This window comes from Hemiscyllium ocellatum, chromosome 4 (genome assembly GCF_020745735.1).
Source record: "Hemiscyllium ocellatum isolate sHemOce1 chromosome 4, sHemOce1.pat.X.cur, whole genome shotgun sequence".
NCBI lineage: Eukaryota > Metazoa > Chordata > Chondrichthyes > Orectolobiformes > Hemiscylliidae > Hemiscyllium > Hemiscyllium ocellatum.
Window position 1 is genome coordinate 143,486,468 of NC_083404.1, and position 23,578 is coordinate 143,510,045.

General features: G+C 53.4%; 2 protein-coding genes across 2 annotated transcripts in view; one reads left to right on the forward strand and one right to left on the reverse strand.

Moving 5' to 3' along the window:
- aoc1 (amine oxidase copper containing 1) overlaps nt 1–11,678 on the reverse strand; it is a 38,580-nt gene extending 26,902 nt beyond the window's left edge. The window contains exon 1 of the mRNA XM_060824076.1: nt 11,619–11,678. Within this exon, the coding sequence (XP_060680059.1) occupies nt 11,619–11,678 (60 nt within the window). The remainder of the gene's footprint in view (nt 1–11,618) is intronic.
- A 7,561-nt stretch (nt 11,679–19,239) lies between these two features.
- sspo (SCO-spondin) overlaps nt 19,240–23,578 on the forward strand; it is a 538,757-nt gene continuing 534,418 nt past the window's right edge. The window contains exons 1-2 of the mRNA XM_060824077.1: nt 19,240–19,829; nt 21,864–21,967. Coding sequence (XP_060680060.1) covers nt 19,240–19,829; nt 21,864–21,967 — 694 coding nt within the window. The remainder of the gene's footprint in view (nt 19,830–21,863; nt 21,968–23,578) is intronic.

The following is a 23,578-nucleotide window of genomic DNA, read 5'->3' on the forward strand; positions in this document are numbered from 1 at the left end:
CACTTCCTTCATGAAAACCTCAACACATGAGGTTTGAGTGTGGAGCCCCCCCCCCGCCCCTCCCAAAGCATATGTTCTTAGCCCCCTACTGTACTCGTACACCCACGAATGTGCAGTCAAGTCCCAAACGACCAGCATCTACAGGTTTGCTGATGACACCACCATGGTAGGACGGGTGCCAAATAACGATGAATCAGAATACTTAAAGGAGATAGAGGGCTTGGTGCTATGGTGCAATAAAATCAACCCCTGTCAAAGCTGGCAAAAGTAAAAGTAAAGAAGTAATCATTAAACTTCAGAAAGAAAGAAAGGATGAGAACGCCCCCCGCCAAATCTACACCAATGGAGTGGACAGCCTGTCCTGGATGTCCCACATGGATGTGACAGTAATGAAGGCGCAACAGCACCTCTTCCTCAGGCATTTCAGGGAATTGGCATCTCCATAAGGACCCTCACCTACTTGTGCAGATGCACCATAGAAAGCATACTGTCTGGGGACATAACAGGCTGGTACGGCATGTGCTTTGCCCAGGATTGTAAGAAACTACAGAAGATTGTGTGCAAAGCCCAGAGCATCAGTTCCCAGCCACGGACTCCCATTTACACGTCGCATTGCCTGCAAAAGCAGACAACATCATCAGCGACCACTCCCCCCAGAGATATTCTGTTCCAACCTCTTCAGTCAAACTTAAACACGGACCAACAGGTTGAAGTACAGCTGTTTCCCCGCTGTTACTAGCCCTGCCGAATGGACCTCTCTAACTCCAGATGGAGTGTTGATCTTGCCCTTTGAGTACCTCCTGTGTAACTGTGACCCTGTATTCCTCACTCTGACCACCTTTGTATCGTTTGGTCTGTCTCTCCTGCACACAAAACAAAACTTCTCACTCTCCCTCGATACTGTGACAATAATAAATCAAATCAAATCAAATCAAAAAAGTGTTTTCCCGAGAGTATTGATCCAGAAACAAAGGGAGTATTGAGGGGGCGAAGTTCACATTTACCTCAGCAAATGGTGGAGTTGGAACTCAAAAGCCAATCCAGAATTATGAGTCTAAGGATGACCATCAAACTATTGTTGGAGAAACCGATCTGGGTCACTCACCTCCTTTAGGGAAGTGGTGGGGGGGGGGGGGGGGGGAACACAGAGCCACATGTCCGAGAGGGGGGAGGGGGATCAGAGCCATGTGTCTGAGAGGGGGGAGGGGAATCAGAGCCATGTGTCTGAGAGGGGGTCAGTTGCAGGCAGGACAGTGGCAGGATGTATTGAATCTATCAGGAAGGTTTCTCACGCGATGAAACAAAGGGATTGGCTAAAGTGCGTCTGCTTTAATGCAAGGAGCGTTCGAAATAAGAGTGATGAACTTAGAGCATGGATCAGTACGTGGGGCTATGATGTTGTGGCCATAACGGAGACATGGGTTTCACAGGGGCAGGAATGGGTGCTTGACGTTCCAGGGTTTAGAACATTTAGAAAGAACAGGGACGGTGGACAAAGAGGAAGGGGTGCAGCATTGCTAATCAGAGAGTGCATCACAGCGACAGAAATGAAGGTTGTTGAGGAAGGTTTGCCTACTGAGTCAGTATGGGTGGAAGTTAGGAATAGCAAGGGAACAGCCACCGCATTGGGGGTTTTCTACAGACCCCTAATAGCAGTAGGGGGATTGAAGATCTCATAGGCTGGCAGATTTTGGAAAAATGCAGATGTAGCAGGGTTGTTGTCATGGGAGATTTCAACTTTCTCAATAATATCGACAGGAACCTCCTAAGTGCAGACAGTTTGGATGGAACCTTTTTTTGTCAGGTGTGTTCAGGAGGGTTTCCTGACTCAGTATGTAGACAGACCGACGAGGGGAGAGGCCATTTTGGATCTGGTGCTCGGCAACGAGCCAGGACAGGTGTCAGATCTTGGGGTGGGAGAGCACTTTGGAGAAAGTGATCACAACTGCCTCACATTTAGCATAGCCTTGGAGAGGGAAAGGAGCAGTTACTGAGGGAAGATATTTAATTGGAGAAAAGGAAATTATGACGCTATCAGATGAGAGTTGGGAAGTACAGACTGGGAGCAATTGTTCCACAGAAAGGGCACAGCAGACATGTGGAGACTGGTTAAGGAGCTGTTGCTGTGAGTGATGCACAAATGTGTTCCTCTGAGACAGGTAAGAAGGGGTAAGATTAAGGAGCCTTGGATGACGAGAACAGAGGAGCTTCTCATTAAAAGGAAGAAGGCAGCTTATATAAGGTGAAGGAAGCAAAGATCTAGCACAGCTTTGGAGGATTACAGGCTTGCTAGAAAGGAGCTCAGAAATAGACTGAGGAGAGCCAGGAGGGGGCACGATAAAGGCTTGGCAGGAAGGAATAGGGAGAACTCAAAGGCATTTTACTCATACGTGAAGTATAAGAGAATGATCAGGGAGGAGGGAGAGCCGATCAGGGATAGCGGAGGGAACTTGTGTGTGGAGTCTGAGCAGATAGGGAAAGCCCTAAATGAGTTTCTTGCTTCGGTTTTCACCAAGGAGTGGGAACTTGTTGTAAATGAAAACGTAGAGGAGCTGGGATACAGTCTTGACCAGATCAAGATTGATGAAGAAGATGTGCTAGAAATTTTGGAAAACATTAAGACTGATAAGTCTCCAGGGCCAGACCAGATTTATCTTAGGCTGCTCCGGGAAGCGAGAAAGGAGGTTGCGAAGCCGCTGGAGAGGATATTCGCCTCCTCACTCTCCACAAGAGTCGTACCGGAGGAATGGAAGGAGGCGAATGTTGTTCCACTTTTCAAGAAGGGTAATAGGGAAATCCCTGGCAATTACAGACCCATCAGTCTTACATCTGTGATCAGCAAGGTTTTGGAAAGAATTCAGAGGGATAGAATCTATGACTATTTGGCAAAGCATAGTGTGATTAAAGGCAGTCAGCATGGCTTTGTGAGGGGCAGGTCATGCCTCACAAATCTTATTGAGTTCTTTGAGGAGGTGTCAAGACAAGTTGATGACGGTCAAGCAGTGGATGTGGTGTTTATGGACTTCAGCAAGGCATTTGATAAGGTTCCCCTTGGTAGGCTCATATATAAAGTCAGGAAGTATGGGATAGAGGAAGATTTGGCTATCTGGATTCAGAGTTGGCTGGCTGACAGAAGGCAGAGAGTGGTTGTAGATGGAAAGTATTCTGCCTGGAGGGCAGTGTTGATTGGGGTCCCGCAGGGCTCTGTTCTTGGGCCTCTGCTCTTTGTAGTTTTTATAAATGACTTGGATGAGGAGGTTGAGGGGTGGGTTAGTAAATTTGCAGATGACACAAAGGTTGGAGGTGCCATTGATAGTATAGAGGGCTACTGCAGGCTACAGCACGACACAGACAGGATGCAGAGCTGGGCTGAGAAATGGCAGATGGAGTTCAACCTGGATAAATGTGAAGTGATACATTTTGGAAGGTCGAATTCGAATGCTGAATATAGGATTAAAGACAGGATTCTTGGCAGTGTGGAGGAACAGAGGGATCTGGGTGTGCAAGTACATCGATCCCTCAAAGTTGCCACCCAAGTGGATAGGGTTGTTAAGAAAGTATATGGTGTTTTGGCTTTCATTAACAGGGGGATCGAGTTTAAGAGCCGCAAGGTTTTGCTACAGCCCTACAAGTCCCTGGTGAGACCACACTTGGAATGTTGTGTCCAGTTCTGGTCACCCTACTATAGGAAAGATACAGAGGCTTTGGAGAGGGTGCAAAGAAGGTTTAGCAGGATGCTGCCTGGACTGGAGAGCTTGCCTTATGAAGAGAGGTTGAATAAGCTCAGACTTTTCTCTCTGAAGAGGAGGAGGAAGAGAGGAGACCTGATCGAGGTGGACAAGGTAATGAGAGGAATAGATAGAGTCAACAGCCAGAGACCTTTCCCCAGGGCAGGATTGACTGGTACGAGAAGACATAGTTTGAAGATATTAGGAGGAAGGTATAAAGGAGACGTCAGAGGTAGGTTCTTTATGCAGAGAGTTGTGAATGCATGGAATGCGTTGCCAGCTGTGGTGGTGGAAGCAGAGTCATTGGGGACATTTAAGTGACTGCTGGACACGCACATGGACAGGAGGGAATTGAGGGGTGCGTAGGTTAAGTTACTGAATTTTATATGAGGATTTAATCTCGGCACAACATCATGGCCAAAGGGCCTGTTCGGTGCTGTATTTTTCAATGTTCTATGATCTAACTGGTCTAGCCTATATATGACTCCAGACCCACAGCAATGTGGGTGACACAGAAATGCACTCTGGGCAATTAGGGATAGGAATAAATGTTGGCCCAGACAGGAATGTCCTCCCACATCCACTGTCGGAGGGTCAGTGCTGAGGGAGGGCCGCACTGTCGGAGGGTCAGTGCTGAGGGAGGGCCGCACTGTCGGAGGGTCAGTGCTGAGGGAGGGCCGCACTGTCGGAGGGTCAGTACTGAGGGAGTGGGCACTGTCAGAGGGTCAGTGCTGAGGGAGTGATGCACTGTCAGAGGATCAGTGCTGAGGGAGTGGGCACTGTCAGAGGGTCAGTGCTGAGGGAGTGGGCACTGTCAGAGGGTCAGTGCTGAGGGAGTGATGCACTGTCAGAGGATCAGTGCTGAGGGAGTGGGCACTGTCAGAGGGTCAGTGCTGAGGGAGTGGGCACTGTCGGAGGGTCAGTGCTGAGGGAGTGGGCACTGTCAGAGTGTCAGTGCTAAGGGAGTGGGCACTGTCAGTGGGTCAATGCTGAGGGAGTGGGCACTGTCAGTGGGTCAATGCTGAGGGAGTGCCGCACTATCGGAGGGTCAGTGCTGAGGGAGCACTGCACTATCGGAGGGTCAGTGCTGAGGGAGTGGGCACTGTCAGAGGGTCAGTGCTGAGGGAGCACTGCACTGTCGGAGGGTTAGTGCTGAGGGAGTGGGCACTGTCGGAGGGTCAGTGGTGAGGGAGTGGGCACTGTCAGAGGGTCAGTGCTGAGGGAGTGCCGCACTATCGGAGGGTCAGTGCTGAGGGAGTGCTGCACTGTCAGAGGGTCAGTACTGAGGGAGCACTGCACTATCGGAGGGTCAGTGCTGAGGGAGTGGGCACTGTCAGAGGGTCAGTGCTGAGGGAGCACTGCACTATCGGAGGGTCAGTGCTGAGGGAGTGGGCACTGTCGGAGGGTCAATGCTGAGGGAGTGCCGCACTATCGGAGGGTCAGTGCTGAAGGAGTGCAGCACTGTCGGAAGGTCAGTGCTGAGGGAGTGGGTGAGGGGATCAGTGCTGAGGGAGTGCCGCACTTTCGGAGGGTCAGTGCTGAGGAAGCGCCGCACTGTCGGAGGGTCAGTGCTGAGGGAGTGGGCACTGTTGGAGGGTCAGTACTGAGGGAGTGGGCACTGTTGGAGGGTTAGCGCTGAGGGAGTGCCGCACTGTCGGAGGGTCAGTGCTGAGGGAGTGTCGCACTGTCAGAGGGAGAGTGCTGAGGGTGTGCCGCACTGTCAGAGGGTCAGTGCTGAGGGAGTGGGCACTGTCGGAGGGTCAGTGTTGAGGGAGTGCTGCACTGTCGGAGGGTCAGTGCTGACAGAGTTGCCGCACTGTTGGAGGGTCAGCGCTGAGGGAATGCCACACTGTCGTAGGGTCAGTGCTGAGGGAGTGGGCACTGTTGGAGGGTCAGCGCTGAGGGAATGCCACACTGTCGGAGGGTCAGTGCTGAGGGAGTGGGCACTGTTGGAGGGTCAGTGCTGAGGGGGTGCCGCACTGTCAGAGGGTCAGTGCTGAGCGAGCGCCGCACGTTTGGAGGGTCAGTACTGATGGAGTGCCGCACTGTCGGAGGGTCAGCGCTGAGGGAGTGCCGCACTGTCGGAGGGTCAGTGCTGAGGGAGTGCCGAGGGAGTGCCGCATTGTCGGAGGGTCAGTGCTGAGGGAGCGCCGCATTGTCGGAGGGTCAGTGCTGATGGAGTGGGCACTGTCGGAGGGTCAATGCCGAGGGAGTGGGCACTGTTAGAGGGTCAGTGCTGAGGGAATGCCGCACTTTCAGAGGGCCAGTGCTGAGGGAATGCCGCACTGTCAGAGGGTTGGTGCTGAGGGAGTGGGCACTGTCGGAGGGTCAGTGCTGAGGGAGTGGGTACTTGTCAGAGGGTCAGTGCTGAGGGAGTGCCGCACTGTCGGAGGGTCAGTGCTGAGGAAGCGCCGCACTGTCGGAGGGTCAGTGCTGAAGGAGTGCTGCACTGTCAGAGGGTCAGTACTGAGGGAGCACTGCACTATCGGAGGGTCAGTGCTGAGGGAGTGGGCACTGTCAGAGGGTCAGTGCTGAGGGAGCACTGCACTATCGGAGGGTCAGTGCTGAGGGAGTGGGCACTGTCGGAGGGTCAATGCTGAGGGAGCGCTGCATTGTCGGAGGGTCAGTGCTGAGGGAGTGCCGCACTATCGGAGGGTCAGTGCTGAAGGAGTGCAGCACTGTCGGAAGGTCAGTGCTGAGGGAGTGCCGCACTGTCGGAGGGTCAGTGCTGAGGGAGTGCCGAGGAAGTGCCGCATTGTCGGAGGGTCAGTGCTGAGGGAGCGCCGCATTGTCGGAGGGTCAGTGCTGATGGAGTGGGCACTGTCGGAGGGTCAATGCCGAGGGAGTGGGCACTGTTAGAGGGTCAGTGCTGAGGGAATGCCGCACTTTCAGAGGGCCAGTGCTGAGGGAATGCCGCACTGTCAGAGGGTTGGTGCTGAGGGAGTGGGCACTGTCGGAGGGTCAGTGCTGAGGGAGTGGGTACTTGTCAGAGGGTCAGTGCTGAGGGAGTGCCGCACTGTCGGAGGGTCAGTGCTGAGGAAGCGCCGCACTGTCGGAGGGTCAGTGCTGAAGGAGTGCCGCACTGTCAGAGGGTCAGCGCTGAAGGAGTGCTGCACTGTCGGAGGGTCAGTGTTGAGGGAGTGGGCACTGTCGGAGGGTCAGTGCTGAGGGAGTGCCGCACTGTCAGAGTGTCAGTGCTGACGGAGTGGGCACTGTCGGAGGGTCAGTGCTGAGGGGGCAGGCATTGTTGGAGGGTCAGTGCTGAGGGAGTGGGCACTGTCGGAGGGTCAGTGCTGACGGAGGGAGCACTGTCGGAGGGTCAGTGCTGAGGGAGTGGGCACTGTCGGAGGGTCAGTGCTGAGGGAGGGGGCACTGTCGGAGGGTCAGTGCTGACGGAGGGGGCACTGTCGGAGGGTCAGTGCTGAGGGAGGGAGCACTGTCGGAGGGTCAGTGCTGAGGGAGGGAGCACTGTCGGAGGGTCAGTGCTGAGGGAGGGGGCACTGTCGGAGGGTCAGTGCTGACGGAGGGGGCACTGTCGGAGGGTCAGTGCTGAGGGAGTGGGCACTGTCGGAGGGTCAGTGCTGAGGGAGGGAGCACTTTCGGAGGGTCAGTGCTGAAGGAGTGCCGCACTGTCGGAAGGTCAGTGCTGAGGGAGTGGGTGAGGGGATCAGTGCTGAGGGAGTGCCGCACTTTCGGAGGGTCAGTACTGAGGAAGCGCCGCACTGTCGGAGGGTCAGTGCTGAGGGAGTGGGCACTGTTGGAGGGTCAGTACTGAGGGAGTGGGCACTGTTGGAGGGTTAGCGCTGAGGGAGTGCCGCACTGTCGGAGGGTCAGTGCTGAGGGAGTGTCGCACTGTCAGAGGGAGAGTGCTGAGGGTGTGCCGCACTGTCAGAGGGTCAGTGCTGAGGGAGTGGGCACTGTCGGAGGGTCAGTGTTGAGGGAGTGCTGCACTGTCGGAGGGTCAGTGCTGACAGAGTTGCCGCACTGTTGGAGGGTCAGCGCTGAGGGAATGCCACACTGTCGTAGGGTCAGTGCTGAGGGAGTGGGCACTGTTGGAGGGTCAGCGCTGAGGGAATGCCACACTGTCGGAGGGTCAGTGCTGAGGGAGTGGGCACTGTTGGAGGGTCAGTGCTGAGGGGGTGCCGCACTGTCAGAGGGTCAGTGCTGAGCGAGCGCCGCACGTTTGGAGGGTCAGTACTGATGGAGTGCCGCACTGTCGGAGGGTCAGCGCTGAGGGAGTGCCGCACTGTCGGAGGGTCAGTGCTGACAGAGTTGCCGCACTGTTGGAGGGTCAGCGCTGAGGGAATGCCACACTGTCGTAGGGTCAGTGCTGAGGGAGTGGGCACTGTTGGAGGGTCAGCGCTGAGGGAATGCCACACTGTCGGAGGGTCAGTGCTGAGGGAGTGGGCACTGTTGGAGGGTCAGTGCTGAGGGGGTGCCGCACTGTCAGAGGGTCAGTGCTGAGCGAGCGCCGCACGTTTGGAGGGTCAGTACTGATGGAGTGCCGCACTGTCGGAGGGTCAGCGCTGAGGGAGTGCCGCACTGTCGGAGGGTCAGTGCTGAGGGAGTGCCGAGGGAGTGCCGCATTGTCGGAGGGTCAGTGCTGAGGGAGCGCCGCATTGTCGGAGGGTCAGTGCTGATGGAGTGGGCACTGTCGGAGGGTCAATGCCGAGGGAGTGGGCACTGTTGGAGGGTCAGTGCTGAGGGAATGCCGCACTTTCAGAGGGCCAGTGCTGAGGGAATGCCGCACTGTCAGAGGGTTGGTGCTGAGGGAGTGGGCACTGTCGGAGGGTCAGTGCTGAGGGAGTGGGTACTTGTCAGAGGGTCAATGCTGAGGGAGTGCCGCACTGTCGGAGGGTCAGTGCTGAGGAAGCGCCGCACTGTCGGAGGGTCAGTGCTGAAGGAGTGCCGCACTGTCGGAGGGTCAGCGCTGAAGGAGTGCTGCACTGTCGGAGGGTCAGTGTTGAGGGAGTGGGCACTGTCGGAGGGTCAGTGCTGAGGGAGTGCCGCACTGTCAGAGTGTCAGTGCTGACGGAGTGGGCACTGTCGGAGGGTCAGTGCTGAGGGGGCAGGCATTGTTGGAGGGTCAGTGCTGAGGGAGTGGGCACTGTCGGAGGGTCAGTGCTGACGGAGGGAGCACTGTCGGAGGGTCAGTGCTGAGGGAGTGGGCACTGTCGGAGGGTCAGTGCTGACGGAGGGGGCACTGTCGGAGGGTCAGTGCTGACGGAGGGGGCACTGTCGGAGGGTCAGTGCTGAGGGAGGGAGCACTGTTGGAGGGTCAGTGCTGAGGGAGGGAGCACTGTCGGAGGGTCAGTGCTGAGGGAGGGGGCACTGTCGGAGGGTCAGTGCTGACGGAGGGGGCACTGTCGGAGGGTCAGTGCTGAGGGAGTGGGCACTGTCGGAGGGTCAGTGCTGAGGGAGGGAGCACTGTCGGAGGGTCAGTGCTGAGGGAGGGAGCACTGTCGGAGGGTCAGTACTGAGGGGGCAGGCATTGTTGGAGGGATAATCATGTTAAAAATGTCTGGGGCCACAGGGAGGTTGGTGAGGGAGAACTCTGGTGTCCGGAGGGTTAATGTGGGACTGAGGTGGTGGAGAATCTGCAGCTGATCATTAATTAGCTTCAGGTGGAGGTGATGAAGGTGAGGGAGAGGCTGGGCCTGATCGGCTGATGGTGCTGGCGATGGTGATGGTGTGGGAGAGGTCAGTATTCAGGCAGTGAGGTGTTACGTGGGGTATGGCTGAGGGGAGAGGTGGAGTGATGGTTGTCTTTCGTATGTGGATGATCTGAGGGGGTAGTGGTGGTTGCAATAAGGTGCGGAAACTTCTAGAATGTGACTTGTCAGAGTAGCTGTCCCCTTTAGATCTCTGTCGGTTGTTTGATGTCCCTGCCCACATTTCTTCCAAATTGTAGAACCCCACAGAAGTGGCCCTTCAGCCTGTTAAGTCTGTGCTGACCAAGCTACTCTATATCTACAGTAATCCTACCCTCCTGCACGTGGCCCATATCCTGGAATGTTATGACATTCCAAGTTGAGAGAGTGTTGCTGGAAAAGCACAGCAGTTCAGGCAGCATCTGTGGAGCAGGAAAATCAACGTTTCAGGCTCGAGCTTGTCTGATCTCCAGCATCTGCTGTCCTTCCTGTCTCCAAGATGATGATTCAAGTTCTCATTGGAGTATGTTTTTAACGTTGTGAGCATATCTGCCTTGCTCCCCTCCTGGGCTGTGCTTCCTGACCCTGACCCCCTCTAAAACTTCAAGTTACACACCCCACCCCACCCTTCGTATTGTTTGGGAACCAGAGCAGCACAATTGTCCAGGTGTGGCCTCGCCGAACTCCTGGACTGCCCCACCATCACCTCCCTGCTCTTACTATCTCCCCCTTGACTGATGTAGGCCAGTATCCTCTCTGTCTCCTTACCTGACCAAGCCCCCCCCACCTTCTCTTCACCCCCCCCCCCCCCCCACCACTCATCCCATTTTGGATCCACCTCACCAGCTCCCGATGATCCTTGATCCTTTTCTTTGTGATCGGTCTCCTCGCTGGGATCTTTGTTTAAGCCCTTGTTAAAATCCATACAAACTACATCAACTGCTCCACCCTCATCTACACACTTAGTCACAGCCTCAACCAGATTTGTTCGGCCTGATCTCCTGCAGACAAAATCCATACCTCGCTAAATGGAGATTAATTCCCTCCTCCCGAATTGTCACCATGTGTTTTCCTCCCAATGATGTGTGACTCACTGGTCAGTAATTCCCCCATCTCTCTAGGCTACTCTTCTTGAACAGTGGACAGTAACCATTAGCTGTTCTCCAGCCCTTTGGCATCTTCCCTGTGGCCAGAGAGGAATTAAACATTTGGATCAGAGTCCCTGTGATTGCCTCCCTCATCTCCCACGGCAACCAGGGATACAAAACTCAGTCAGATCTGGAAATCTCTCTCTTCTCAAGCACCTTGCTGCTGTTTTTTTTGCCAATACACCTTCTTTCTCCTGAGTAAGGACACATGAGAGTGCTCTTTTATCATTTTCCCCATGTCCTCCTGCTCCACGCACAGATTTTCCCCTTTGACCCTCATGGGGCCTGTTGTTGTCAGAGTGGGGATAGAGGGGGTGATCTTGCCTCGTAAGGCAGTCCCTTTGTTCCTGGTGTCTGGAGAGTGAACCTTCACTGGTCTGTCTGCAATGTCAGACTACCTTTCATTAGATAAGGGGCCCAAAACTCTCCACAATGTTCCAGCCCCAGCTGTGCTCTGACTCGTGTTGTGTCTGGTTTTAACAATACCTCCCTCGTTTTATTCTCCATTCCACTGGCCTTCCCTGTTACTGGCCTAACTAGGATAAAAGTTCGTTTGACATTCCTGCACAGGGTCATCCAGGTGATTAATATCCTGTGTACTGGGTCGGACTGTGGGCCCCAGGACCGATCACGGTGACACTCCACTAGGCACAGGTTGTATTCCTCACCCCAGTTCCCTGGTTCCTATTTATACCTAACCTGCTGTCCAGGCTGAGAGAGTGCTCCTATTATGGGCTGTTTGCTGATGCAGTGATCTCATGGGTGGGACCTCTTCTTCCCTGCACACTGTTGTCCAAATGATGACTGAGAGAAAGGCCACTCTTTCTGGTGGGAAGGAGCTGGGGAATGGGTCAGGTTGGTTTGTGGCTGGTTTTGGGGGTTTGGGGTTTAGGCAGATAGTCCCGAGGGAGGGCTGTGGGAGCAGTGGGTTGGAGATCAGTTCAGGGTTGACCCCAGCGTGGTTTTCAGAGCTTGCTGTGACTATAGTGTTCTGATTCAGGATCACATCTTGAAGAATTTTCTGGACCCAGCAGAGTGAAGACAGCTGATTGGCTGAAGAGAAGGCTGAGGAGGTTACAGAACTTCTTTACCTCAACCCTGATGGATGATGGGATCATCTTTGAGACCATGAAGACCCCTGATTTCTCCATCTTGGAACTCCTGTCTCCCCCCTGCCTGGACCCCCCCTCTCCCCCCTGCCTGGACCCCCCCTCTCCCCCCTGCCTGGACCCTCCCTTACCTTTGTTAGCCAGGCTCCCTCACTCTAACTGCTCGGATTCAGCAGGTGCGGAGTCAGGACCAGCTACTCCCAGGGTATTTGACAGGTGGGTGTCCTCCCAACCCCTGCCCTCACCTGAGTCTGATCTCAGTTATTCAACCAAACCCTTCAGCTTGCCCTCCCTCCCCCCTGACCCCGTCAGCTTGCCCTCCCTCCCCCCTGACCCCGTCAGCTTGCCCTCCCTCCCCCCTGACCCCGTCAGCTTGCCCTCCCTTCCCCCTGACCCTGTCAGCTTGCCCTCCCTCCCCCCTGACCCTCTCAGCTTGCTCTCCCTGACCCTGTCAGCTTGCCCTCCCTCCCCCCTGACCCTGTCAGCTTGCTCCCCCTGACCCTGTCAGCTTGCTCTCCCTGACCCCGTCAGCTTGCCCTCCCTTCCCCCCTGACCCCGTCAGCTTGCCCTCCCTCCCCCCTGACCCCGTCAGCTTGCCCTCCCTCCCCCCTGACCCTGTCAGCTTGCTCTCCCTGACCCTGTCAGCTTGCCCTCCCTCCCCCCTGACCCTGTCAGCTTGCTCTCCCTGACCCTGTCAGCTTGCCCTCCCTTCCCCCCTGACCCCGTCAGCTTGCCCTCCCTTCCCCCCTGACCCCGTCAGCTTGCCCTCCCTTCCCCCCTGACCCCGTCAGCTTGCCCTCCCCTCCCCCCGACCCCTTTAGCCCATTCCCCTAGTCAGTCCTACACAGTATGCCCAGAATAATTTTCCCCAAAAGCTGGTGAAATCACTTTGATCCTGCCTCACTGTCCCGGGTTAGACCTGACTAAGATGTACTCTCCCCTCCTCTCGTTGTGAGTGACCTGTGTTTAACCAGGCTGACTGTGACTCAGGGGATTGTAGGTGGCTGAGGGTGAGCAGACTGGGAGAGAGTGTGACTGATCGTTGGAAGCTGTGGACAGACCAGGCGCCAATGGGATGCAGTGTGGAGCCATGTGAGGGAATTGCAGGATTGTTGGTCGGGAGTTGGTGTGGGGGAACCTGAATGTTTATAATCCTTAATTACCTTCTGATAAAGGAACCCATGGAATTATCACAGAATTTGCCGGCGGGTGGGAAAACAGCATGTTTTCTGCTTCACTGTCCCCACTTGTTCCCCAATTCCTTCGATACTCTAAGACCCAACATAGTCCTAACGTTATTCCGCAATGTGGCATTGACCCCATGGGGAAGAGATTTCCAACAGTTCCCTGTGATGGCCCTCCATCTTCAAACTTCGACAGAATATAGACTCTGCTTCTCACAGTGAGACGATGCTATCCCCCTCCAACCTCCCTCGACCCATCGAGTGAACCTCTGGACAGGTCCCCCCTCTTAAAAATGGTGTTCAGGATGGACTCCGCAAAATGCCCAAGATGTTTTTAATGAGAGTCTTCACTCCTTCAGTCTAATCCCTGTCCAATAAAAGTCATCAACCACTGGCCTTCCTCACTGCTTGTTCTATCCAAAGTTAACATTGAGATGTAATGGGTAATCTCGCTCTCTCTTCACACTCCAGACCCTGCCCACAATAAGGTGAACACGGCTCACACCACCTGCTAAAACAGGCATGGAACATAGACAGGTACAGCACAGAACAGGCCCTTTGGCCCACGATGTTGTGCCGAGATTTAATCCTAATGTAAAATATAGGAACTTAACCTACACACCTCTCACTCACTGCTATCCATGTGCATGTCCAGCAGTCGCTTAAATGTCCCCAATGACTCTGCTTCCACCACCACAGCTGGCAACGCATTCCATGTATTCACAACTCTCTGCATAAAGAACCTACCTCTGACAGCTCCTTTATACCTTCCTCCTAATATCTTCAAACCAAGGGGCGGCACAGTGGCTCAGTGATTAGCACGGCTGCCTCACAGCACCAGAGACCTGGATTCAATTCCCGCCTCAGGCGATTGACTGTGTGGAGTTTGCACATTCTCCCCGTGTCTGCGTGGGTTTCCTCCGGGTGCTCCGGTTTCCCCCCACAGTCCAAAGATGTGCAGGTCAGGTGAATTGGCCATGCTAAATTGCCCATAGTGTTAGGGGTAAAGGTAGGGGTATGGGTCTGGGTGGGTTACTGTTCAGAGGGTCATAGAGATGTATAGCATGGAAACACAGTGTGGACTTGTTGGGTCGAAGGGCCTGTTTCCACACTGTCGGGAATCTAACCTAATCAAACTATGACCCCTCGTGTCAATCAATCCTGACCTGGGGAAAAGTCTCTGGCTATTGACTCTATCTATTCCTCTCATTATTTTGTATACCGCGATCAGGTCTCCTCTCTTCCTCCTCCTCTTCAGAGAGAAAAGTCCAAGCTTATTCAACATTTCTTCATAAGACAAGCCCTCCAGTCCAGGCAGCATCCTGCTAAACCTTCTTTGCACCCTCTCCAAAGCCTCTGTATCTTTCCTATAGTAGGGCGACCAGAACTAGACACAACATTCCAAGTGTGGTCTCACCAGGGACTTGTAGAGGTCCAGCAAAACCTCGCGGCTCTTAAACTCGATCCCCCTGTTAATGAAAGCCAAAACACCATATACTTTCTTAACAACCCTATCCACTTGGGTGGCAACTTTGAGGGATCTATGTACTTGCACACCCAGATCCCTCTGTTCCTCCACACTGCCAAGAATCCTGTCTTTAATCCTATATTCAGCATTTGAGTTCGACCTTCCAAAATGCATCACTTCACATTTATCCAGGTTGAACTCCATCTGCCATTTCTCAGCCCAGCTCTGTATCCTGTCTATGTCACACTGCAGCCTGCAGTAGCCCTCTATACAACACCTCCAACCTCAGTGTCATCTGTAAATTTACTAACCCACCCCTCAACCTCCTCATCCAAGTCATAAAGGAATCTTATTTATAAATTGTGGCAAATCTCTGAACATCGACATTTACAAATATCGCACTTTCCTTTATAAATATTGTGTTTTTCTAACCTTCTGAGTAAAGTGAGTAATCTCGGATTGCCCGCATGACGCTCCATTGGCTGCTTCCTGACCAGGAGCAGTCTCGGGGTTCTCCTGACAGCCCACATTCCGCCCCCCCCCGGCTGTGGACCACCATCACATTACCCTCCGTGTCTCCATCACGGTCTGTAATTGTAAATGCAGAAAGAGCCAATTAATGAGGTCATAGCAACAGTTTGCTTGTTTTGAGCTGACATGGGCGTAATGGGCCAAAGGGCCTCTCCCTCTAGGCTTTAGATCTACAATTCGAGCAACACTCTTTAGCTTAGCCTCTGATCTCTTTACTGTCTGAGTGAACTTACTGAGCCAGTCTCGGCTGAACTCTGCAGGAAAGGATTCCACAGATTCATTCCCCCAGTGTCCCGCTGCCCTGGTTCTCTCCCCCCGTATCCTCTGGTAAAACGGTACTTTCTCCCTCCTGTCTGTCTGTGATAGATTGGAAATGTTCACTCCGTTCAGCAAAGAAGGATGATTTGATGTTTTTAAAACGTTAAGTGGGCTGGATGGAGTAGAGAGGGAGAAGCCGTCTCTGTTTATAAACAGAACCCGAGTTGGGAAATAGATTTAAAATGATGTGCGAGTGAAGCAAGGGTAATGTGGGAAAGCAAGTAGTCAGGGTGTGGAATGTACTTCCTGGAAATGTGGTTCAGCTGAGACCCTCAGGATAGAAATGGATCTGGGATATAGGGAAAAGCGGGAGACTGGTCCTGGGGAATAGAACCAGTGCAGGCACGATGAGCCAAATGGCAGGAGAACATTCCCCCAATTCCTGCTGAGATATAGCCGCTTCCATCAGCCATTATCTCCTGAACAAACCTTTTCTGTGGAATCTTTTAAATCCCTTTGAATATCCTAATACGACACTTGCTGGTTCCCTTTTATCTCCATGACGACAGTACTTATTACATCCTCAAAATAAACACATTGTTTGTCAAACAAAGCTTTTCCTTTGGTGAAGTGGTTTGGAATTGTCCTGATGATCCTCTATGTTATGAAGTAGATTGTCAGGGTGTGGTTGGTCTCTGATAGTGACATTTCCCTGGTTCCTGATGGTATGCTCATTGTCCTGGAGTCCCATGTTTTGTCTCTCACTTTAGTTTCTCAAACATTGCCGTGGCGACCGCAGGATTAAGGGCAGTTTGTAAATTTATAACCAGGACCTACACTCTCACTGCAGTCAGCTCCTTTCGAACACCAGCCTTTCGGCCGACCGTTCCTGGCAATTTACTGATTGTCATCTCTTGAAAGCTTCCAATATTTTTTATGACATTGACCTCTTTTTAGTTCCTCACTGTCGTCTGCGGCTCTTTCTGGAATGAAACCCTTGAGTTTAGGGTAAAAGTTAAAAATCCCACAACACCAGGTTATAGTCCAACCAGTTTATTTGGAAGCAATAGCTTTTAGACAGCTGCTCCTTCATCAGGTGGGGCTGGATCACAGGGACACAGAGTGTACAGTGCCAGAAAACTGATGTGATGTATTAGATAAACTTAGATGAAGACAGACACACGGTAAATCAATCTCTGCAACTTCTCCGACCCCCAAACACACACACAGACACAGACGCACAGGCACAGACGCAGACGCACAGGCGCACGCACACACAGACACAGACACACAGACACACAGACACACAGACACACAGACACACAGACACACAGACACACAGACACACAGACACACAGACACACACACACTCACTACTCCTGTCACTGTCTTGGACAGACTCTCTTACACAATGTTACCTTCGTAGCTAATTCTGTCCTCGTCAATTTTCTTTTTAAAACTTTTGATCATGTTTAGCTCGATGTTCCCAATCCTCAAAGGTTCGTTGTTCCTGGGATGTGGGGGTCGCTGACTGGCCCCAGTATTTACTGCCCCTGTCCCTAGTTGCCCCTTGAGAAGGTGGGGGTGAACTGCCTTCCTGACCCGCTGCAGTCCATGTGCTGTGGGTAGACCCACAATGTCCCTGAGGGAGGGAATTCCAGGATTCTGACCCAGAGACACTGAAGGAATGGTGACATATTTCCCAGTCAGGAGGGTGAGGGGCTCGGAGGGGAAGTTGAAGGGGGCGGTGTTCCCGTGGATCTGCTGCCCTTGTCCTTCTGGAAGGAAGTGATGCTGAATCACCTGCTGCAGGATTCCTAGCCTCTGATCTGCTCTTGTGTTTGTGATGAATCCGGTTGGTTCCTGGTCAATAGTAACCCCATGAATGCTGCTGGTGGGGTATTGAGTAACACTATTGAATGTCAAGGGTTGGCGGTTAGATTGTCTCTTAATGGAGATGGTCATTGCCTGGCATTTGTGTGGCACGAATGTGAGTTGTCACGTGTCAGCCCAAGCCTGGACATTGTCCAGAACTTGCTGCATTTGCACACGGACTGTTTCAGTGTCTGAGGAGTTGTGAATGGTGCTGAATCATCAGCGAACATTCCCATTTCTGACCTTCTGGAGGAAAGGTCATTGGTGAAGCAGCTGACGATGGTTGGGCCTGGGACACTCCCCTGAGGGACTCCTGCAGAGATGTCCTGGAGCTGAGATGACAACTATCTTCCTATGTGCCAGGTACGACTCTAACCAGTGGAGAGTTGCCCTCTGATTCCCACAGTGGGGCCAAATGTTGTTGATGTGTCTGGGGTCTGAATGCTGGAGATCTGGCAAGAGGTTCCCTTTGGGGGAAGCTCACCAGTTCCCATCCCAATCAGGTATTGAAGAGGACACTGGCCACCACTCACTCGGATGTCTGTGCCCAGGGTAGAGACCCAGCCCAGTGAGAGCTGCTGGGAAAGCAGCTGGGAGGAGGTTCCTGAAACGTCAGGAGTAGGCCCTTCAGCCCATCAGCTCTGCACCACCACTCCACTTCATGGCTGGTCATCATCTCAACTCCACTCCATCTCCAAATCTCTTTGATGTCACTAGTTTTCAGGTTAATCTGGTGACCCTCCTTGCCCACTCGGAACAGCCTGCCACCTGTGAATGGCCTGTTTGTTCCTGCTCTCTGTTAATCAATCCCCAGTCTATATCGCTATAACCCCGACCGCAATGCCATGGGCTTGAGTTTTATTTAATAATCTCCCGGGTGGGACCTTCTGAAAATCCCCATCCACTGGCTCTCCTTTCTCTCGGCTCCTGTAACAAACACCCCTCGGAAAATTGAAATACTGCACCCCATGACAGTGCTCAGTACTGGGGGTTAAAGGGCAAGAGGACAATCAGGTGACAGCGATGTCAAACTGTGCAGGACTGCCCTCCCTCACTCACTACTGCCCCCGGCAGCCCCTGGGTGTGAGACTGAACCCACTGCCAGCTCAGCAACGATCTCCCTGAATGACCCATCTGGCCACAGAGATGGGCTCTTCCTGTTCCTGTTTGTTGCTGCCTCCTGGAGTAGGGAATGACGTTGTTGGAGTTTAAGAACAAGGGGATTCCCACGCTCTAACAGAGTGGGTAGGCCCCCTCTGGTGCATGGTTCTGGTTGCTGTACCGTACGGAGGGTTGAAATGTGATTGAGGGGAACCTTATGGGACCTTGCCTGCGCTGTGCTGTTATGATGTGATTGGTCAGGGTGGTGCCTTTGAAATAAGGAGGTGAATGGAGGGGGAGCCCAGTGCTGGGGGAGCCCAGTGCTGGGGGGCCTATAACTGGAGCCCCATCATCAGAGAGAGAGGCCAACAATTAGCTGATTGGACAGGAGCTGAGGAGGGTGGTGCAAGGTGGCGTTAGAGTTCACAGATAGCATGGATGTAATGGGCAGAATGGTCCTAAATCTTTCTGCAATTCAATGTGGGGGAGGTAATGGACTTGTGCTAACGCCAGTGTGACCCATCATCCAGAACCCCAGGTTAATGTGTGTTCGAATCTCATCGAGACACATGGGGAGATTTTAAATTCAATAAAAACCTGAAATTCTTTTGACAATGTTAACCTCCTGTAACCTCTGTATATTGTCATAAACCCATCAGGGTCACAAATGTCCTTCCAGCAAGGAAACTGCCATCCTTAACCAGTCTGGTCTCCACGTGACTCCAGGCCTGGAGCAATGTGGGTGACACTGAACTGCCCCCGGGTAATTAGGGATGGGTATTAAATGCTCCTTAGCCAGTGACCCCATGTTCCATGAATGAATTTGAACCAGACTATGACCAAGGCGAGGTCTTTCCTCAGTAGCTGGTTTCACTTGTATCTCGTGTCTTGTTCCAGGTCTCGCTCTGACCCATGTGCTCAGTCATTGGCCGCAGATCCGAGAGAAGGCCATGGATCCTCCCACCAAGTCCCAGAGTTTTCTATCCTCTGCCTGTTACAGGAAGCTGCCAAGTTAGTGCCAGTTTTAAAACCCCCCAGTCACTGCAGCCCGAGAGCATCTGGGAATCCCTGGGGCAGTAGCAGCTCTGACCCTTTCCCCATCTCTCCGCTGCCCCAATACCCCCACACGGGGTGTTCCCCCAAGCAGGCTGGGTGGGAAGGACAGAGCCCCCAGAGTGAGGGGAGCATGGACAGACTAAGGCAGGATCTGGCTTCTGCTGGTGAGAAGCAGGGTGAAAGTGACTCCTTACCTATTGATGTCAAATCCAGCAGGAATTGTGTGCCTGTTCCAGAGTATTGGAACGTGAGTGCCCAGGGCAGGTACCTGTGTGATCCAGGACAAAGACAGACTTCAGGCTGGGAAGAGGGGCTTTCCGACATTGGGTTAGCCAGGATTTCCCCAGAGACAGGGGGCCAGGTAAAGAGTTTGAGCTGTAATACAGGGAGTAGTGATCACACTGAGGTCACAGCAGGAGACCCGAGAGGGGCTGGAGGGTCCCTAAGCTGGGTAACTGATGAAAGCAGCCATCCTGAAGTAGGGCTGAGGGGTCAGGGCAGTAGTGAGCTGTCAGCGCCTGAATCCAGAGATTCCTGTGGATCTGGGAGATCGGATTCCTGCAGTCGGACGGTGCAGCAGAGTCGGAAATGCCGTAAGCAGTCAGCCCCCCGCCGCAGCGCGGTGGATGGAGACCCCAGCTTCGAAGGAGTGACTCTGTGCATGGAGCGGCGGATTGTGAATACTGGGGACTGTCAGCTCCACATCACTGCCCACTACAGGTATGTCACACGACCCCACCCCCAACCCCTCCCAATCCCCTCCCCCCACCCCACCCCACCCCCTCCCAATCCCCTCCCCCCACCCCACCCCCTCCCAATCCCCACCCCCACCCCACCCCCTCCCAATCCCCTCCCCCCCCCCCCCCACCCCACCCCCTCCCAATCCCCTCCACCCCACCCACCCCCTCCCAATCCCCATCCCCTCCCCCCACCCCACCCCCTCCCAATCCCCTCCCCAACCCCACCCCCACCCAATCCCCACCCCCTCCCAATCCCCTCCCCAACCCCACCCCCACCCAATCCCCACCCCCTCCCAATCCCCTCCCCCCACCCCACCCCCTCCCAATCCCCTACCCCCCACCCACCCCCTCCCAATCCCCCACCCCCACCCCCACCCCACCCCCTCCCAATCCCCACCCCCCACCCCACCCCCTCCCAATCCCCACTCCCTCCCAATCCCCTCACCGAGATCTCCCTGAGCCTGGCAGTTGCCAAGCTGATGGAAATGGATGAAGTCGTTATGGGGAGGATGGGGGCGATCCAGGGGGTGTCTCAGGTTTCAAACTGATTTGGGGTGGGGGGGGGGGTGTTACTGCTCTCAAAGGGTCATGTATCTGTGGGATTCATGACTCAGGGTGTGGTGGCTGCTGCCATTGTGTATTCAGGTGTTTAATTAGTAAGGGGTTGGAGACCAAGATGAGATGATTCATGATTCTTTTGAATGATGGAGCAGGATTGAGGGGCTGAATGGCCTCTTGTTCCTAGTTCTGTTGCTCGTTTCCCAGAGTCTGGGACCACCCCACAGCCCAGGCTATGTAGCAGCACCCCCACCTCACAGCACTTCCTGGACTCCACACTTCTTCAGGTGATGTCCAAGCTTTAGATCAAGCTCAGGGGAGGGTTACCAGGTTTTGCCAGAGAGAGGGATTTCACTTCTGAGGAGAGGATGGTTTGAGCTGTTCTTCTAGGAGCAGAAGAGGGAGGAGAGGTGGCCTCATCAAGGCTTTCAAGATGAGACATTTTGCTCAATTGGATCAAGAAAAGATATTTTCTCAGATAACTGGGCCAATACTGAGGGTAAGCAATTTAAAATTATTGCCAAAAGAGGGTAGATGAAGAAAAATCTACCCACTAAATTGTTGGGATCTGAATCTCTTGATCTGAAAAGGTAGTGGAAACTGATCTCAGAAAATAAATTGTTAAAGGAAGTTGGGCAAGAATTTGAAGGTAAGAAACTGAGAGGGTGACAGACAAAAAGTCAATTTTTAAGATTCACTTTGGGGGGGCATGGTCATCACTGTCTGGGCCCAGTATTTACTGCCCGTCCCTAGTTGCCCCTTGAGAAGGTGGGGGTGAGCTGCCTTCTAGAACCGCTGCATGTGCTGTGGGTAGACCCACAATGTCCCTTACGGAGGGAATTCCAGGATTCTGACCCAGTGACAGTGAAGGAACGGTGAGGAGCTGCGGGGGATCTTGCAGGGGGTGGGGTTCCCATGAACAGGATGTGAGGCAGAGCGTGATGGTTCCCTCAAAGAACCAGCATACGCAAAATGGCTGTCTTCACTACCACCACCCCACCCCCATCAATGACGCTCAGTAACAGCAGTGTGTACCATACCCTCCCTCCCTCCCTCCCCCACTGACGCTCAGTAACAGCAGTGTGTACCATACCCTCCCTCCCCCCACCCACACTCAGTAACAGCAGTGTGTACTATCTACAAGAGGCACTGCAGAAATTCACCAAAGATTCTCAGGCAGCACCTTCCAAACCCACGGCCACTTCCACCCAGAAGGACAAGGGCAGCAGATGCCTGGGAATGATCATTTGAAGAGTTGTCACTGGATGTGAAACGTTACCCTCTGATTTCTCTCCACAGATGCTCAGCTTCTCCCGTTTCTGGTTTCTCATCTTTGGTTATTCACAATCCTACAAAATTCAAAATCTGCCCCAACCCTGCCCCTTCCTCTCTCCCAAGAGTGTGTTTTCCACATTTTCATAACTGTGCTCTAATCCAAGGTCCCTGTCTCCCTCAGCCCCGGGCTTCATCGGAAACTCCTGAAGATCCGGTCACGGCGTAACAAACTGGAGCCTCAGGCAAGGGGCAGCAGCTCTGAGGAGGACGCTCCGAACGCTGTGTGTAAGTGGTACTGTCTGAGGAGGACGCTCCGAACGCTGTGTGTAAGTGGTACTCTCTGAGGAGGATACTCTAACGCTGTGTGTAAGTGGTACACTCTGAGGAGGACGCTCCGAACGCTGTGTGTAAGTGGTACTCTCTGTGAGGTAGTGCAAGGAGTGAGTGATGGACAGAGCAAGATATGGGGGTGGAGAGACTGAAAACAGAAGGATAAGGCCGTTTGACCCTTCACATCTGTTCTGTTCCAATTTTATGTGGAGAATGCTCCATGGTTCAGCACACCTACCTCCCACTCCCCCCAAACGTCGCACCTGGGATCTCATCGTCATTGGCTTCTTCTGAGAGATGATGGTGATGGAAGACATTGAATGCCTTTGGGATAGAAAGAGCTTCATGTGGTGTGATGTTTGATAGTTGAAAGATTAAACTGTAAGAGGGTCTTCCATAAGCTTCACTCAGGAAGTGGTGAGCAGGTATTGGTGGGGGCTATTGTTCTTGATGTTTGTTCTCTGCTACAGCTGTGATAGCACAAGCCAAACCATAATTGTTTCTGCTGTTTCACCTCCCTGTGAGAATTGGATTGACAGTAATGTTGTAATGTCAGCAGCACCTGGGGCTAAAGGGAGCGAAGGATCTAGGGAAAAGCTGGAAGAAGTCATTGAGTGGGCAGATTGGCCGTGATTGGAATGAGCGATTGTACTGAGTGATGGAGTGGGCTGGGAGTGAGTGGTCCACTCTAATTCTCTGCCAACGGAATAATAATCCAGAGCCCCAGGCCAATGTTCCAGGGCCATGAGTTTAAATACCAACATGGCAGGTGGTAAAATTCACTCAAAATTACAGTTCGGAGTGTGCCCAACACTGACCCCTCACTGTTCATTAAGGCAGGAAGCATTCCATCCTTCTCCAGGCGGATGGATTTCTGACTCCAGACATTCAGTAGGTTGGTTGATTCCAAACTGAGTCAGTTAACTCCTACCCCTTTAGAAATGGTGTAGAGACCCAATCAGTTCAACAGCAGTTATATAGTAATAAAGGCTGGTCATATAGCGAAGGCTGTGTCCCCGTACATGGGGGGGGGGGGGGGGGGGGGGCGTATGTGGAGATTAATATCTGAAGCGTTCACGCCAAGCTGCCTTGCAGTAGAGGTTTCTTTTTGTTCACTTGTGTCCCTAGTTGCCCCTTGAGAAGGTGGGGGTGAGCTGCCTTCCTGACCCGCTGCAGTCCATGTGCTGTGGGTAGACCCACAATGTCCTTAGGGAGGGAATTCCAGGATTCTGACCCAGAGACAGTGAAGGAACGGTGATATATTTCCCAGTCAGGATGGTGAGGGGCTCGGAGGGGAACCTGCAGGGGGCGGTGTTCCCATGTATCTGCTGCCCTTGTCCTTCTCAATGGAAGTGGGTGTGGGTTTGGAAGGTGCTGTCTGAGGGTCTTTGGTGAATTTCTGCAGTGCATCTTGTAGATGGTACACACTGCTGTTACTGAGTGTGGGTGGGGGGAGGGAGGGGATGGTACACACTGCTGTTACTGAGTGTGGGTGGGGGAGGGAGGGGATGGTACACACTGCTGTTACTGAGTGTCGGTGGGGGGAGGGAGGGGACGGTACACACT